The sequence below is a fragment of the Coenobita brevimanus genome, chromosome 61 (genome assembly GCF_032717465.1).
Source record: "Coenobita brevimanus isolate Jiangsu-jjx chromosome 61, ASM3271746v2, whole genome shotgun sequence".
Taxonomy (NCBI): Eukaryota; Metazoa; Arthropoda; class Malacostraca; order Decapoda; family Coenobitidae; genus Coenobita; species Coenobita brevimanus.
Genome location: NC_137014.1, coordinates 42162377 through 42179845, shown reverse-complemented (window position 1 = coordinate 42179845; position 17469 = coordinate 42162377). Strand labels below are relative to the sequence as shown.

The 17469-nt window shown below is 41.9% G+C and overlaps 1 protein-coding gene across 3 annotated transcripts in view; it reads left to right on the top strand.

Annotated features, from left to right (window-relative positions):
- LOC145403543 (saccharopine dehydrogenase-like oxidoreductase) overlaps positions 1–17469 on the top strand; it is an 84012-nt gene that overhangs the window by 6607 nt on the left and 59936 nt on the right. The window contains exons 3-5 of one of the 3 annotated variants that reach the window (XM_080275216.1): positions 10527–10633; positions 11202–11282; positions 17167–17296. In XM_080275216.1, coding sequence (XP_080131342.1) covers positions 10527–10633; positions 11202–11282; positions 17167–17296 — 318 coding nt within the window. Of the gene's footprint in view, positions 1–10526; positions 10640–11201; positions 11283–17166; positions 17297–17469 lie in introns of all 3 variants that reach the window. The other 2 variants (XM_080275215.1, XM_080275217.1) reach the window with 2 other exon arrangements.

Below are 17469 nucleotides of genomic sequence, written 5' to 3'. Positions count from 1 at the left end.
GAGAGTGTGATGCTGTTTAGTGTTTTGCAGAGTTTATTGGTGTTTGTTTTGTGATCAAGTGTCCAGAGATAATTATTCCAGTTTAGTGTTTGCTCTTCTGATATTTTATTGTTTATTTGAGTGTTGAGTTCTTGTATTTGTTGTACAGTGTCTTGTGTATGGGGTGTTGGGGAGTGTTTTAGTATGTTGCATTGACTGATGAGGCCTTGAATATCTGGTGAAATTGGAGTTGTTGCTCTTTCTGTTGCCTCTAGGGATGTCTTTTGTCTGCGTTTGAATATTTGTATTGAAAATGTGCACAGCGGTGTTGTCTGTGATGGATGTACTGTTTAATGTCTCAAAGTGTTTTTCTGTCTCAGTTGTGAAGGCCTCCCAGTTGGCTCTTTTATGATTATCGTATGAGTGTCTGTGGCCAGCTGGGGTGATTCTGGTTTTGGTAGTGGTGATGATTAGGAGGGAGTCAGAGCCAAGGGTTTTGACCACTCTCCAGGATGTTGTGGGGGCGAGGTTTGGAGAGCAAAAGGTGATGTCTGGAGATGATGGGAGGAAGAGGGCTTGGTGTGGGATATGGGTATGGTGATGGAGATCGTTGAGGATGAAAAGATTATCTGTTTGGGATTGTAGTACCAGCCCTCTGTCTGTGTCAGGGTTGTTGACATGCCAGGCCGACGCCTTGGCATTGAAATCACCACCCAGGATGATGATGGGTTGTTAGTGATGTGGTGTATTTGAGGAGAGTAATTGTGTGGTACTGTGGGTGATGATTCGGCGGGAATGTATGTATGGGCGATTGTTATGTGCAATTTGTTACCAGTGCGTATTTTTTATTGTATTTCTGTTGTTTTGTTGTGTGAGGGGAGAAGTGATTTTGTGTGTGCACTAGTATCTGAAAAGTTGATGGATTGGTGTATTAGGGTGATGAGTCCGCCACCACCATTGTCAGCCCAGACTTGTCTGATGGTGGTGAAATTATGAACACCTGGTAGGTGTTTTATGTGTTCTGTGTAGTTTTGTTTCTTGTAAGATGGCAGTGTGTATGTTTTGTTGTTTGATGAATTGTGTGCGTTCTTGTTTTTTGGTGTTTATGCCATCTATGTTTATTTGAAGAATGTTAATGTTGTGTGTAAATGTGTGTTGGATGCTGCAGAATGGCAGGGGAGGTGGGGGTGTGGGTGGAGGAGAAGGGGTAGGAGAAGTTTGTGATAGAGATAAGGGCTGGGGTTGATTTGATTGGGGTGGAATGGGAGGGGTTGGGGGATTGGATGCTGTGGGAAGGATTGGTGGGTTAGGTTGAGGAGGTGTGGAGGCAGTAGGAGAGGGGCTGATGGGGGGGTTAGTGGGTGGGGGAAAGAGCAAGTCCACTTTTAACCCCTTATGGGCGGGCAGCTTACCAATTATACGACCGTGTGGGGCGACATTTTTGGAAAAATAAATTATCAAGGAATAAGCCTAAACATGCATAAATCAATGAAAAATGGATGAAAAACGAAGGCAAGAGGTGTTATATGCTGGCTGTGGGAGGAGGAGGGGAGGAGTGAGGGAGGAGGGCGGCCAGGCAGCTTATCATCAAGCGTGCCTGGGTGAAGCTAGCAAACTATTCACTCATTTGCTTTTTCTTCACCACTGAACACCATACTTATCATTTATGCATTCTTTACACTATTCATTGTCTTCAAAATCTTATGTATGTTTTCTGTTTTACTTGAACACTTACCGGTATAACAATGAAACGTACGTATATACAATTTTACTTGAACTGTTAGGCTATAACACTACAATTTATTTATGTATAATCTATTTTACTTGTTTCAAGGGTTGGGAGAGTAGAGGGCAGGACAGTAGGTGACAAGGATGCCTTATCACCCAGTTTCATCAATAATAACTGAAAATGGCTGGACGTTACATAACGTCACCCACCTCCTCACACACGGATGTTACGTAATGTCACCTGCCTGTTAGGGGTTAAACAGGTGTCTATGTAATGTTCTCTGGATGCAAGTGTTGTGCAGATGTAATGGATCCAGTTCTTGCAAGAATTGCACTGAACAAAACCCTTTGTCTGTTGACTTGAGCATGTTAGACATATGTATTTGTTAATGGGTCCTGGATTGCTCTCAATGTCACCGGCTAGAAGTCTTCGAGAAATGACCGCCGTGGAGTCATTTCTCGGTGTAGAAAAAACAGTGTTGTTGTGTGTGTTGTGTTGAGAGATGTGGTACATGCCCGTGCGATGGAAGCCACTCCCAGGTTCTCGTGCCCCATGAGGGACAGAGAGGGTTTACGGTGGTTTGGCCCCCATGCTGTTTGCATGTTGCACCAAATGGTGCTGATAAGGAATACCTTCATGCAGTGGCATTGGTATAACCAGACATTTCTACTTTCCAGTTACAAAAACATCAGTCAGCTTCCTCCCAGTCTCCCAAAAGGATAATGGACTGCAGGAGAAAGGCAATTCAGCATGCAGTTTATTGGATTCACCTCCAAATGAGCCTGGGACAACAACAAAAACAAGAACAGACACCAAATAATCCATTTTTCAGTGTTTAACAGTGGTAGATTGAAGCTTTTGTAGTTTGCAGTGACATTCTTTCTTGTGCTGTCTAGGAAAGCTTCAAACTACCAACAGTAGGACTTCATTCAGTATGAACCCTGGGTTACAACTTCCAGTCAGCCAGGGATAACAGTTAAGGGTGAGCAGAAACTATGATGGATGACTGCGCCTTGGTCCCATTCAGTAGAGGTGTCACATTTTACTGGTAGATTTACTGTGGCTGATGCAGGACCATTTTAGTTAGTTTAGGAAAGTGTCTTCTCAGAGTGGTAAATGCTATCAGTGCACTGGAGTTGAGTTCTGGTGTTAACATCATCGTCATTATCATCATCTGGCGTTAACAATTTACATAAAGCCAGGGGTGGTAGGTAGGGGTAGCCATCTTTCATTCATGAGGTAATGTTGCCATCGTCTTCCATCATGTCTCATTTATTTTCCTCTCTTCCTATTTCTCCCATCCTTCTTATCATTGTTTATTAACTGCTCATCTTTCCACTTAGGGTGCCTCAACACTGTGACAAGCCTAATGGTTTCATGTAACTCAGGAAACAATTCACCATGCTGGGTGGTAATCATATAGCCAGATAACGAAGTGACATGGAGCCTACCATGGTACTCCTGTTAACTGGGTGGAGAGACAAAAGCAGCATCCACCCAAGTACCAAACCTCCACACTAATCCTCCCGCCTTGTTGTGATGAGATGCTGTCAACTAAATAAGTACATCAGTTCACTGCATGGGACAGCCCTGCAAGGTTAGTTGCTTACCTAAGGTTGATGAGTCTGCTCAGTCAGACAGGCAGGGATAGCACAACAACAACAAAATACAGGAACGCCAGGTTTGTCTTCACATGTCATGATAGTTCCTGGCAGTTCGTTCATTGTTGTTCATTTGTTTTTGAAGGCTCCAACATGCTTGCGTGGGTCAGCTTTGACCACTTAATTGCAGCTCTCCATGCTGCTCGATCTCAGGCAGTTTCCCTATTCGGTCCGTTATCCCTGAGATCACACTCAATGACCTCGTCCCAGGTCTTTTTCGGTCTACCTTTCGCAACCCTACCCCTAATATTAACACTTCTCACGTTCTGCACCCAGTTATCATCTCCCATCCTCTCCACATGCCCAAACCTTCTCAATCAACCTCTCCTCATCACAACACCAGTACACTCTAATCCCATTCTTCCCCTCAACTCCTCCATCGTAAACCTAGCCCCCCCCTGGCCTCACACTCAAAAACGCACTGTACAGCCACCTAAACATCGTCATTTCTGTACGTTTGAGCCTTCAAATATCCTCATCCTTTACTGCCCAAGTTTCACTACCATACAGCATTACACTCCTAACACATGCTGCATACAAAGATCCCTTATTATGAAGGGAGAGCTCTCTCAGTGTCAGGAGAGGCAATAACTCCCTGAACTTCCAACCTCTCCACACTGTAGCTACAGAGCTAGCTCCAGCCCCACCTCTAGCACATAACATATCTCCCAAATAACAGAGCTCTTCCACACACTCAAAAGACTCCCCAGCAAGTTCAGTCCTCTCACGCCTGATGACCTCCACCTGCTCTCCCCGACACAGCGCATATGAAATCAGTTTTATCTCACAGTCTGCCTCTAACACCACTACAACTCTTATGCACTCAGTTATCACAGATGCTGTACAAGATGGAATTACTTCCCATGCCCATGTGGCAAATCACACATGGCCACTCACCTTCTTCTTTGAGAGTAATGCCACCAGCCCTAGATACGATCACTTTTGTTTTATCTGCATTTACTCTTAAGCCCTTGGTCTCCATACCATCTCTCGACTTCTTAAATCTTTCCTCCGCCTTCCTTTCATTCTCTGCAATCATTACCAAATCATCAGCATACATCTCCCACGGGAGTCCATTTCTGAAGTTGCGTGAGAGGGCTTCAAGAACCATGATAAACAAGAAGGGGCTCAAAACTGACCCCAGGTGCACACCAGCATTCATGGAAAACTCATCACTCAAATCTCCATTCACCCTTACCTGGGTAGGAGCACCCACTTAGCTACATGGCCATAATGACCCTAACCAGCCACTCCTCAATCCCAAGCCTTCTCATTGCCCATTTCATTCACCACCTCTCTAGGGACTCAGTCAAAAGCCTTCTCCAAATCGACAAAAACAAAGTGCAGTTCCTTTTTCTTTCCTATATATTTTCCTGAAACTGTCCATCCATCCATCATCCAATCCTACGTTGCCCCATGAGGAGCGTAGGAGCCCAGGGCTAGGCAAGTTGGTCCTGACATTTAAGATGAGAGTGACCAGCCTCACTCATCCCTGAGTGGCAATACATGAGCAATAAACCCCAACCACCCCTAGGATATAAACCTTCACTGGCTCAATCCGATTGGAGTGAGGTAATTACCCACTAAACCACCAGGTGCCATAATTTGGTTATATGGTTACCACCCAGCGTACTAAATGGTCTCCTGGTGTACAGGAAACCATTTGGCTTGTCACTCAGTGTAGTCACCCACAGGCAGAAGGAAGAGGAAAGAATGAAGGAAAGAAAGACAGAAGAGGGAGTGTAAAGTCACCTGTACGTAGAAGGACAAAGAAAGAATGAGGGAAAGAAAGACAGAAGAGGATGGAAGGATAGAAGGGAGGAGGAGAGGAAGGGGCAGACACCCGACAGCAGCACTACATTGAGTGAATGAATGGTGAGTGCCCCCACTTACCATATCTATCTATCTATCTATATATAGATAGATAGGTATATATATATATATATATATATATATATATATATACTGTATATATGTATGTAAATATGTGGTACAGTGGTAGAGTGTGCGTTTCGTACACGGGTGGACCAGGGTTCGCGCCCGCCAGGGTAATAAACTTTGGGAGTGTTCACCCGGCCATGCACTGCATTGGCGGACACAAGGGGTGCTGTGGTTGAACCAGTGTTACTTACTGTAAAGTATGCTTGCACCCAGTCAGCTTGCGTGCGCCGATTACACTTGGTTCACAGACTACACACACATCCAAAGCCACTCCAACACTACAGATACACATACAAGCACTTCTTATCCTACATACAATCTCTACCAGACAGCCTAAGCCACTTGGTAGAGATACATTGGCTGTATCGTCCCGACTTCAGTCGGGATAGGCCGGTCCTGCGGTGGATACTCAAATGGCTGATGATGATGATGATGAAATATACAGTTATACAGAGTGGATAAAGGCTGTGATTGTACCCCTGTGCAAAAATAAAGGTGAATGAAGTGAGTGGAAGAATTGTCGTGGCATAAGTTTATTGAGTGTGATAGGGAAGGTATATGGAAAATTATTGTAAAGAAAGTAAGAAAGATATAAGTCCTGGTGAGTGATGAGCAGTGTGGCTTTAGGAGTGGCAGAGGATGTGTGGATCAAATATTTGCAGCGAGACAGATAGTGGAAAAGACTTGTGAGAAGGACTATAAGGTGTTTATGGCATTCATAGATCTGGAAAAAGCATACGACAGAGTAAACAAAGAAAGGGTTGTTGAAGGTTCTGCACATGCACGGTGTAGATGGTAAGCTGCTAGGTGCCGTCAAGAGTTTCTGTGATGGAAGTGAAGCATGTGTAAGGGTAAATGGGCATCTAAGTGAATGGCTCATGATCGGTGTGGGCGTGCAACAAGGTTATGTGATATCCCCGTGGTTGTTCAGTATATATACCTGTATATATGGATGGGGTGATGAGAGAAGTCAAAATACGAGTAATGGAGAGGGGGATGGCATTGGTAATGAATGGTGATGGACGGAATATCTCAAATTTGTTGTATGCTGATGATGCAGTACTAATTGCAAATACTGGACAAGAAGTTGGTAGACTAGTGCAGTTTTGCTGAGGTCTGTGAGCACTGTGCCTTGAGAGTAAATAGTGTAAAGTGATGGCTATTGAGAGAAAACGTGACTTCCAGTGTGATGTTACAATGAATGGAGAGAGACTGGAATTGGTGAGTTCAAATACCTGGGTACAGTGATGGAAAAGAGAGGAAAATGTGCAAAAGAAGTGGAAAGTAGAGTGATTCAAGGAAGGAAAGTAGCTGGTGCCATGAAGGCCTTGATAGGAAACAGAGGCTTGAGTGTTGCAGGTGCACGAGGCATACATGAAGTGCCAACTTTAACAGATGGATGTGAGACTATGGTGTGACATGAAAAATAGAGTCAAGAGTGAGAGCAGTGGAGATGGGCCAGCTGAGGAACGTATGCGGAGTACAGAGAGTGGATAGGATACGAAATAATGTGGTTCATGAGAGATGTGTAGTGAGGAAGTCTGTGGACACCAGAATCGAAGAGAGTGTACTGTGGTGGTATGGTCATGTGGAGAGAATGGATAATAATAGAGTGGTGAAAAGGGTATATCAGTGAATTTGAAGGAGGGAGGAGGTGAGGTAGGCCAAGGAGAAGGTGGAGGGATATGGTGGATGAGTGTGTGAGGAAGAGAGGTATGGAAGTCGGTGAGGCTGGAGGACTGACAAGAGATCGAGCTGGATGGATGAATACTGTATTGTGAGGACAAGCACATGATCAGGGATTTGGGACCCCTTTTTAACGTGACAGCATCTTGATTGACTCTGTCGGATACGTTTATGTGAAGCTACAATACATGGTGAATGTTTTTGGCATATCAGATAGAGCCAGGATTCCAGGGGCTTGAATGGTGATTGAATGGAAGCATGGCCCATTAGATTTGGCAAGTTTAGGGTGTCTGGACGTTGCTGCTTGTCACTTTGCCCTAAGGTGGGAAAGGAGGTCCAGGTGATGATGATGATGATGATATATATAATATATATATATATATATATACAGTAAAAGTCCTATTATTCGGCATCTATGGGACCGGGATGATGCCGAGAAATTGGATTTGCTGAATAATAAAAAATCCTACCCACTCAGTACCTTAAATATATTGGTGAACACTGTCATCACCACTAATGGTATGACAACTGTGTTTGGAGAGAGTACTGTATACTGTACAGTACGGCAATCAATACAGTACTATACCTGAATCTGAAATATATATCTAAATTAGTGAACATATACAAGTGTAATGACACAGTAAGCCAACAAGTCAGATAACACTTCCTGGATGGCCGAAATGATACGGATTATTACCTACCAGCTCAGTACATCACTTGTATTGGTGGACTCATCACTACGAATATTATTACAAATATGTTTGGAGGGAGTACTGTATACAGTACTTTTTCCAGACACAAAATAAAATAGTCGGAAAATTACATAAAATAAAGTGAAGGAATATGAATTGGTAAGGTCTTTCTGATGAAAGTTAAACGTGCATTTAGCACTCATTCTTTTGTTTGTTTTTTTGTTTACATGTGAAAGGGAGAGTATTGATGCAAACAGTAATGTATTCCATTAACCTCTTAACAACCTCCGGCATTGAACAACAGTATACAGTACCAGTGTCAGTGATGTTGAGTTAGTGAGCTATGAAAAAACTGTGAACAATTATGAGAAGGGAACGAAGGTCACTGGTATGTTTACACGACTCAGTGCTACGATTCCAAGCAGTCAGGGGGTCAGTTAATCTCAGATGTTTTCGCCTTTTTGGTAAATGCACTGTAACTTTGTAATTTCTCCAGTGAATCATAGCAAATCATAGCATGGGTTTAGGAAGCTAAATAACATTGCTAGGTGTGCCAGACAATTATCTTCACATCTTTAAGAAAATGGAAGAAATTTAATCCCTCTGATTACATAGAGTAAGTTTCTTCCTACGTGTCAAGTGGGGTTGGTGGAGGATTAGTGCCCCTCCCTGTAAAACAATTAACTCTAAGCCCTTGGTCACCCCGTTTGGGATACATGGCGTCTGGCAATGAGTGAATGAATGAAGTTTCTTCCATTCTTCTGAAATCAATTTATTTTTCTTAAAGATGTGAAGATAATCGTCTGGCTCACCTAGCAATGTGTTATTTAGCTTCCTAAACCCATGCTATGATTCGGTAAGAGTCACGGAAAAATTGATAAAGTTATGGTGCATTTACCAAATGGGCGAAAACATCTGAGATTAACCGACTGCCTGACTGCTTGGAATCGTAGTGTAGAGTCGGGTAAACATACCAGTGACATTTGTTCCCTCCCCATAATTGTTCAGTTTTCTTTATAGCACGCACTAACTTGACATCAGTGACATCGATACTGTAAAGGGTTGTTCAATGCCGGAGGTTATTAAGGGGTTAATGGGATATATTACTGTTTGCATCAATACTCTTTTTCACATTAAACACAAAAACAAACAAAAGAATGAGCACTAAATGTACGTTTAATATTCATCAGAAAGACCTTAGCAATTCATATTTCTCCAGTTTATTTTTAAGTATTCATCTGACTTTGGGTTAGGTTAGGTTTGGTTAAATTATTAGGTACAGTTAAGCTCAGTTAGGTTAGGTTTAGTTAAACAGGACAGTCCCTTCCACCATTATGCTGAGGCATAAAAATACTAGAGCTGTCACAGCCGTACAGCTAAAAACAATGGGGAAACTGATTTAACAAGCAACATTTATTTATGAGTAATGCATTACAGTATCAGTGGTTCATGGGCTACGCAATTACCGGTAAATGTCATTTTCAGGAAGGTGTCAAGAATGAACGAATTTCAAGAATTAGCGAGGGGGCTTGAAACGTAACCCTCGCTAATTTGGTGGAGGTGGTTTCTGTACTTTATGATACTGTGCAATATTGTAATCAATACAGTACTATACCTGAATCTGAAAAAATATAGAAATTAATGAACATACAGAAGTGTAATGAAACATTAGGCCTACAAGTCACAGATAACACTTCCTGGACTGTTGAGATGATTCTGGACATCTGCCGAACAATAAAAGATTTTCGTAAATGGGACTATTTCTCAGAACTGCCGAAATGTCAGATCTACCGAATAATCAGTTGCCGAATAATAGGACTTTTACTGTGTGTGTATATATATATATATATACACACACACACACACAGTACATCCCCCTAGTACGTGCCTATATGGGCAGCAGAGGACGTCGCGTACTAGGAATTCGTGTACTGTGAATATATAAACTTAGGGAAAAATTACATACAGTATGGGCAGCACCCCCCTTCATGGGCAACCCTTGAGACGCCTTTCAGACCTAAGTATTGTACTATATAGGGAAACTATCTAAGACATATTACCTAAGATAAAGTAAACCTACAAGATCATGGCTTTACTAGGTAAATCATTGGTGGTAGGTGGTGGCGACCATCATCCACTCATTTGATGTAGTGCAGCCTACTTCTTCCTCAGCCTTTATCATTCTTTTTCTGAGCCTGCCCTCCTCTCTTCCAATATCTCCCATCTTTTCTGTCACTTTTTATTGCTCTTCTTTCCTTTACAGGTGGCTTTACATTGAGTGACAAGCCAAATGGTTTCCTGTAAGCCAAGAAACCATTTACAGCGCTGGATGGTAACCATATAACCAGTCCTTATGTGCTCCTTACATGTCAGCAAGTGGGTTGGTGGAAAGTTAGTGCCCCTCCCCATAAAACCAATAACTCAAAGTTAAATGGCCACCCTTTACGGAATTATGGCGTCTGGCAATAGATAGATAGATAGATCGACCTTTACCTGTTATCGTTTCTTGGGGGGACAATGTCACATACTCGGGGTAACCCCGGATTTGGGCCACTCTTTGCTGCCCATCTCACTTACAAGGAGTTCAGTTCGCATACTAATTAAAAATACACTAAAAAAAAAAAAAATAGGTCTTTGCGTACAAGGGGGATCGTGTACTCGGAACTTGTGTACTGTGGGGATGTACTGTATATATTTATTTATGTATGTATGTATGTATACGGTATATATATTTTTAGGCTAATGACGAAATCAGCTTATCTGATGTATGTGTTACAAAAGTAGGGAGAAGGGTGAAGTGACACCTACTCTATTGAATGCTGTATTATCATCTTCCAGGACTGGGCTTGGAGGATGTGGGTTTGATCCTGGCTGATATTACTAACCAAGACTCACTCAACAAGATGGCTGCCCAGTCCACTGTGCTCATCAATTGTGTTGGACCTGTCAGTGTTAGACTGATTTTTTTTTTTTTTTTAGCGTGCCATGCTATATTTCTGATTTGTAAAATGCTGGATAATAATTGGCTCTGCTTATTACCCAGTTACCCCTCAGTGGTAGATGACATGATACTTGATTGATCTTTGACAAAATTACATATTCATTTGGTCATGTTATAAGCATTGCCGAATGATTTGTAGTTAATACATCGGGAGAGTAAACCAGCAGGAAACAACTACCAGTTTGCCATGTAATGATGCAGAAAGAAAAAATGCAGCCCTAAGGAACCATATATTGCTGTAGCTGTAGTTTACATATTGGTTTTTTGGCTATTTATTTACCCTTATTCATTGTGGTAGTTAGTGCCTTTATGATATTTGCTCATTAAAGTACAGTGTTTTAAATTTATTACTATAATGTATATTAAACACACAAGATATATGCACAGGTACTGGTATACGGTGCCTGTATTATATACATGAGACATGTCATCATTTAAAGACACATTCTTAGTGCTCTTAACTGTTATCTTGACTCGATATATCAAAGATTATATCTGATTTTCACCCACAGTACCAGGTATATGGAGAGCAAGTAGTACAAGCTTGTATAGAGAATGGTGCCAGTCATGTTGATATTTCGGGTGAGCCTCAGGTAAGTAGTGAATTATAGAATGTATATGCTGGTATTGACCATATTGTCCCCCTGTGTAGATCTGTATGTTAGATATTTTTTTGTATGCCATCCCCTCACACTAGATAATACAGTTAGTCCTCACTTAAAAATTTCTTCATTTAAAGTTGTTTTAGTAGATCACAGATGAATTATTACATTTTCTTCATTTCAGGTTGCTCATGATATACAGTATTATATATATATATATATATATATATATATATTTATGTTTATATATATACAGTAATCCCTTTAATATCCGATGTAATACAGCCAAAGGCATGTCCGGGAAGTGAGTTTGTCCGGCTACTGGGACCCTGCCTCATGGACTGGTACTCATGGACCCTAACCCAGCCAGACTTAGAAAACCACCCCGATAACTTCCTACCGGACATGCATAGCATTTATTTAAGGCCCTAATCACACAAATAAGGGACAGAAAGCATTAAATAAATTAAAAGGAACCAGAGAATGAGGAATTAGAAGTGAGTATGAAAAATATTTAGCGGTGTACAGGGTGCTTTCAACACATCCGTGGCTGTTCCGTTATGAAGGTTAACCTGCCTCCTCTAAGGTTCTGGCAGTGGTGAAAATGCTCTTGCAGCATGTACAGTAACCCAGTGTTGTGCTGCACTTAATCCTTTGCACTGCAAGTTATAATTGTTTCACACTGCACCGTCTGTTCTTAATTGCACCATGCCAGTTTACACTTTGTATTTTATCTTTGCACTCTGAATTGTAATTTCTTAACACCACACAACTCTGTAAATTCCCATGTGGTCTAGTGGCGAGTTATTGCTGTTTACTCACTGTTTATTCACAAAAATGTGCACATGCGGCATCCATTGCGATGAGCGTCTAGTCAGGATGGTAGTTACGCAGTAACTGGTGAGGGGGATGCAAGGGGCGCGTGTAAACACAGCTATTCGGCGCCGAGCACCAAGTTCAAAGTACAGTTGAAAAAATGTCAGATTTTTTTTTTTTTGGGGGGGGGGGTTCCGAAGGCCTGAGCCCAAATGTCCGGGTAATGGGGTGTCTGGTTGTTGGGCGTCCGGATATTACAGGGATTACATATATATATATATATATATATATATATCCATCCATCATCCAATCCTTCATTGCCCCATCAGGAGCATAGGAGCCCAGGGCAAGGTAATTTGGTCCTGACATTTAAGATGAGAGTGGCCAACATCACTCATCCCTGAGTGGCATTACATGACCAATAAACCCCAACCATTCCTTGGATATAAACCTGCACTGGATCAATCCAATTGGAGCACCTTAATTACTCACTAAACCACCACGCGCCATAATTTGGTTATATAGTTACCACTCAGCGTAGTAAGTGGTTTCCTAGTGGACAGGCAACCATTTGGCTTGTCACTCAGTGTAGAGTCACCCATAGGCAGAAGGAAGAGGAAAGAAAGACAGAAGAGGAAGGAAGAGAGGAAAGGGCAGATAGCCAAAGCAGCACTACATCAAGCAAGTCGATGGTGAGCGCTCCCACCTACCATATATATATATATATATAATATAATATAAAACACCCCTAAGTCATGAACTAGAATTTTACCTGTATCCATCATAAGTGAGGACTGGCTGTATCCACCTTATGCATTGCACTCTCGCTACTCAGATAAACCTTCAGCATATTCTCAACAAAGGACCTCTGGGAATCCCTGATGCTAGTTGCCGTGTTTCTTCAGTTCCTTGTATTTATGTCCATTTGAGCCAGTGGCCACTGTGAGAACAACGGCATTGATTTTGTACGTCAGTTCCTCTACTTTGCCTTTCCTCTCTCTAGAAAATTTTCATCTTTCTGCTACCAATACATTATGTACATTACCGTATCTTATGGCAAGGCATTTATGCCTTGTTATACTGCACTCTGCTCGGCCTGTCATTTCCCCAGAGAAGTTTTCTTCCACCTGCTACCTATATATAATGCACATTATTTTATTTAGTCGACAGCTTCATGAAAAATATGTAGGAAAGAAAAGGGGCCTGTACAGGTACAATGGAATTTCAAATTTTGACGGTTTAGAATTCGACGATTCAAATTTCGATGCGTTATGGAGTGGTCCACCTACCTCACTTTTCGATGCAAAATCGTGTTTTTCGATGCTCCCAGGGCCAGACTCCAACCAAAACAAGCAAAAATAATATTTTTTATGCAAACCAAAATGCTAGAAGTGAAGGAAAATTATAATAAAAAGTATGAGCCTAACCTAATATGTGACATGTGTCAAGAAGAGAATGAAAATCAACATCATTTATTCATATGTGAAGCATACGAAGATATGGTTCCAAGACTATTCACTGTGAAGTCTATTCGCTGTCAGATAATTCCCCATCAAAACATGGATGCAGCCAAAGAAGAAATGGCAGTACAGGAAAGGGTTGAAATACACCAAGTACACACTTTGATGGGGTGGAAAGGTATATGAGAGAGCGGGGTGTGAGTTGGGAGCAGGGCGGTGAAATGGCGGGGGACAGGGCGACTTGGAGGCGATTTGTTTGTGGCCACCCCAAACGGGATTGAGGCGTCTGGCAATAGATAGATAGATAGACACACTTTGCCGACAAGGTGATATGCACTTGCTGACAGTATGGCAGTACAGCACAGAACTACAGTTACTTAACCACAGTTATAGTTCATAAAGTTTACGTGAGGTGTGGGCAAAAAGTCATGATTTTACATAGTTAGGTTTGGAGGCCCCTGACCCAAACTAATTTTTCCCATAAGAAGTTCAGTTTAAATTTCGATGATCTGATTTTCTCGGTGATTTTGAGGCACCCATGCCCGTCAGAATTTGAAATTCCACCGTACTTTGTTGATATGAAGAAGGCGTTTGACAAAATCTTTAGGGAGGTGGTGAAGTGGGCAATGAGAAAGATTGGGACTGAGGAGTAACTAGTTAGAGTGGTTATGGCTGTTTATGTGGGTGCTTGCATCCAGGTGACAGTGGATGGAAATTTGAGTGATGAGTTTTCCATGAATGTTGGTGTGCATCAGGGGTCAGTCTTTACCCCCTTCTAGTTTATAATGGTGCTTGAAGTCCTCTCACATGACTCCAGAAATGAACTCTCGTAGGAGATGTTTATGCCTATGATTTGGCGTTAATTGCAGAGAATGAAAGAGAGGCTAAGGAAAGATTTAGGAACTGAAGAGATGGTATGCATAAGAACTTGAAAGTATCCATTCATCCATCATCCAATCCTACATTACCCCATGAGGAACGTTGGAGCCCGGGGCTAGGCAGTTGGTCCTGACATTTAAGATGAGAGTGACCAGCCTTACTCATCCCTGAGTTGCATTACGTGAGCAATAAACCCCACCCACCCCTTGGATATAAACCTTCACCAGCTCAATCCGACTGGAGTGCAATAATTACCCACTTAACCACCAGGCGCCAAAATTTGGTTATATGGTTACCGCCCAGCATAGTAAATGGTTTCCTGGTGTACAGGAAACCACTTGGCTTGTCACTCAGTGTAGTCACCCACAGACAGAAGGAAGAGGAAAGAATGAAGGAAGAAAGACGGAAGAGGGAGTGTAAAGTCACCCATAGGCAGAAGGACGAGGAAAGACTGAAGGAAAGAAAGACAGGAGAGGATGGAAGGAAAGAAGGATGGAGGAGAGGAAAGGGCAGACACCTGAGACCAGCACTACATTGAGTGAGTGGATGGTGAGGGCCCCCACCTACCACAAACTAAATGCAGATAAAACAAAAGGTATTATATGTAGGGCTGGTGGCGGTACTGTCGTAACAGAGGAAGGGTGGCCATGCACGAGTTTGCCACAAGGACATGGAAATTAATTCCATCTTGTGCAGTGTTTGTGATAAGTGGGTGCATAAGAGAAGCAGTGGTTTTAGAGGTAGACTGTGAGATAATGCTGATTTCTCACATGCAGTGTGTCGGGGAGAGCATGTGGGGATTGTAAGGCATGAAAGGATTATCTTGCTGGCAAGTCTGTCAAGTGTGTGGAAGAATTTTGTTACTTGGAAGACATTTTATATGTGCTGGAGGTGGGGCTGGAGCAAGCTCTGTGGCTGAGTGAGTGGTTGGAAGAAGTTCAGGGAACTGTTTCCTCTCCTGACTTTGAGAGGGCTCACCCTTGGTGCTAAAGGATCTTTGTATGTGGCATATGTTAGGAGTGTAATGCTGTATAGTAATGAAACTTGGGCAGTAAAGAAAGAGGCTCGATTGTACAAAAATGAATGACACTGATTAGGTGGATGTGCAGTGCATCCTTGAGTGTGAGGCCTGGGGAGGAGGAGGGCTAGATTTACGATGGAAGAGTTAAAAGGAAGGATGGGAAAGGAGTGTATTGGTATTTTGATGAGGAGAGGTAGATTGAGATGGTATGGGCTTGTGGAGAGGATGAAGCGTGACAGTTGGGTGCAGAAAGTGAGAGGTGTTAGTGCTGAGGGTAAGGTTGCGGGAGGCAGGCTGAAAAAGATGCGGGACGAGGTCATAGAGCGTGACCTCAGCAATAAGAGACTGAGTAGGGAAGCTGTCATAGATTGAGCAGCATGGACAGCCACCATTAGGTGACCAAGGTCGACACATGCAAACATGTTGGAGCCTTTATATACGAAACAAAACGATGTATATTGTGTTGTCCTGCACTCTTTAACTAGTGCTTCATTCATTAATAAGCCAGTCATACTGTACACAGATTCTTATGTGTGAAGTATCTTACAATATGAATGAAAATACTGCACTTTTGTTACATGCTGTAGGCTTATGAGATGTAGATGCTGGACTACACAGTACAGTACATGTTATTTTGGTTCATAAAGGAGATTCAGCTCCTCATATATATATACATATCCTTCCATCTTCTTCTGTCTTTTTTTCCTTCATTCTTTTCTCTTCCTTCTGCCTATGGGTGACCTTACACTTCCTCCTCTGTCTTTCATTCCTTCATTCTTTCTTCTCCCTTCTGCCTGTGGGTGACTCTACACTGAGTGACAAGCCACATGGTTCCTGTACACCAGGAAACCATTTACTACGCTGGGTGGTAACCATAAAACCAAATTTTGGCGCCTGGTGGTTTGGTGGGTAAATATTGTGCTCCAGTCGGATTGAACCTGTGAAGGTTTATATCCAAGGGGTGATTGGGGTTTATTGCTCATGTAATGCCACTCAGGGATGAGTGAGGCTGGTCACTCTCATCTTAAATGTCAGGACCAACTGCCTAGCCCTGGGCTTCTATGCTCCTCATGGGGCAACGTTGGATTAGATGATGGATGGATGGATATATATATACAGTATATATATATATATATATATACACACATATATATATATATATATATATACACAAATATATATATATATATATATATATATATATATATATATATATATATATACACACACATATATATATATATAGTACATATAAGGGTGCCATTTTCAAGAATCATTCATTTCTGTTGGCAAGATAAAAGAGGTATCATCTTATGAGAGGGGCCTTTGAAGACAATTTCTAACTATTTCTCTATCAGAGGTATCTCCAAGTAGAATAAGATAAAGTGGCAATAAGTGAGTGAAACACTCAAAGGGTAGTCTGTATTAAAGTCAGGGCCAAAAAAAATCACAGCTTCTTCCAAGCAACTTGTACTTAAATTAGGAAAAAGTAGATCAGCTTTATAGGTGGTAAAGGAACTTTAATAGGCAATTTACTTAATGTAGACAGATAGGAAGTAGTAATGTAACAAAAAAAAATAATAAATCAATAATAACTTACCAGATTGAGATTTCATCATACTGAAGGGGTTATGTTTTGCCGTATTGTGGCTTGAGGTAAAGGATAAAGGCACTGTACAATTCTCCCTTTTTGTGTCAGTTCCTGGAGGGTATGCAGCTGAAGTATAACAAGGCAGCAGAGGAGGCTGGGGTTTATATTGTTGGAGCCTGTGGCTACGACTCCATACCGGCCGAGATGGGACTTGTTCACATGATTAAAAACTTCAAGGGTAAGGTGGTGAGGATCATAAGTAGTTAAATTGAATTTCCTCAGCCTTAATTTGGAAAAAATATCAGAGTGATGATGAACTTTCAATAATAATCTTAGAAAAATCCTTCACTGGCTGGTTTGCCTGATGCAGTTATACAATATTTGTTTTCTTTTCACTAGTCAAGCCCTTCC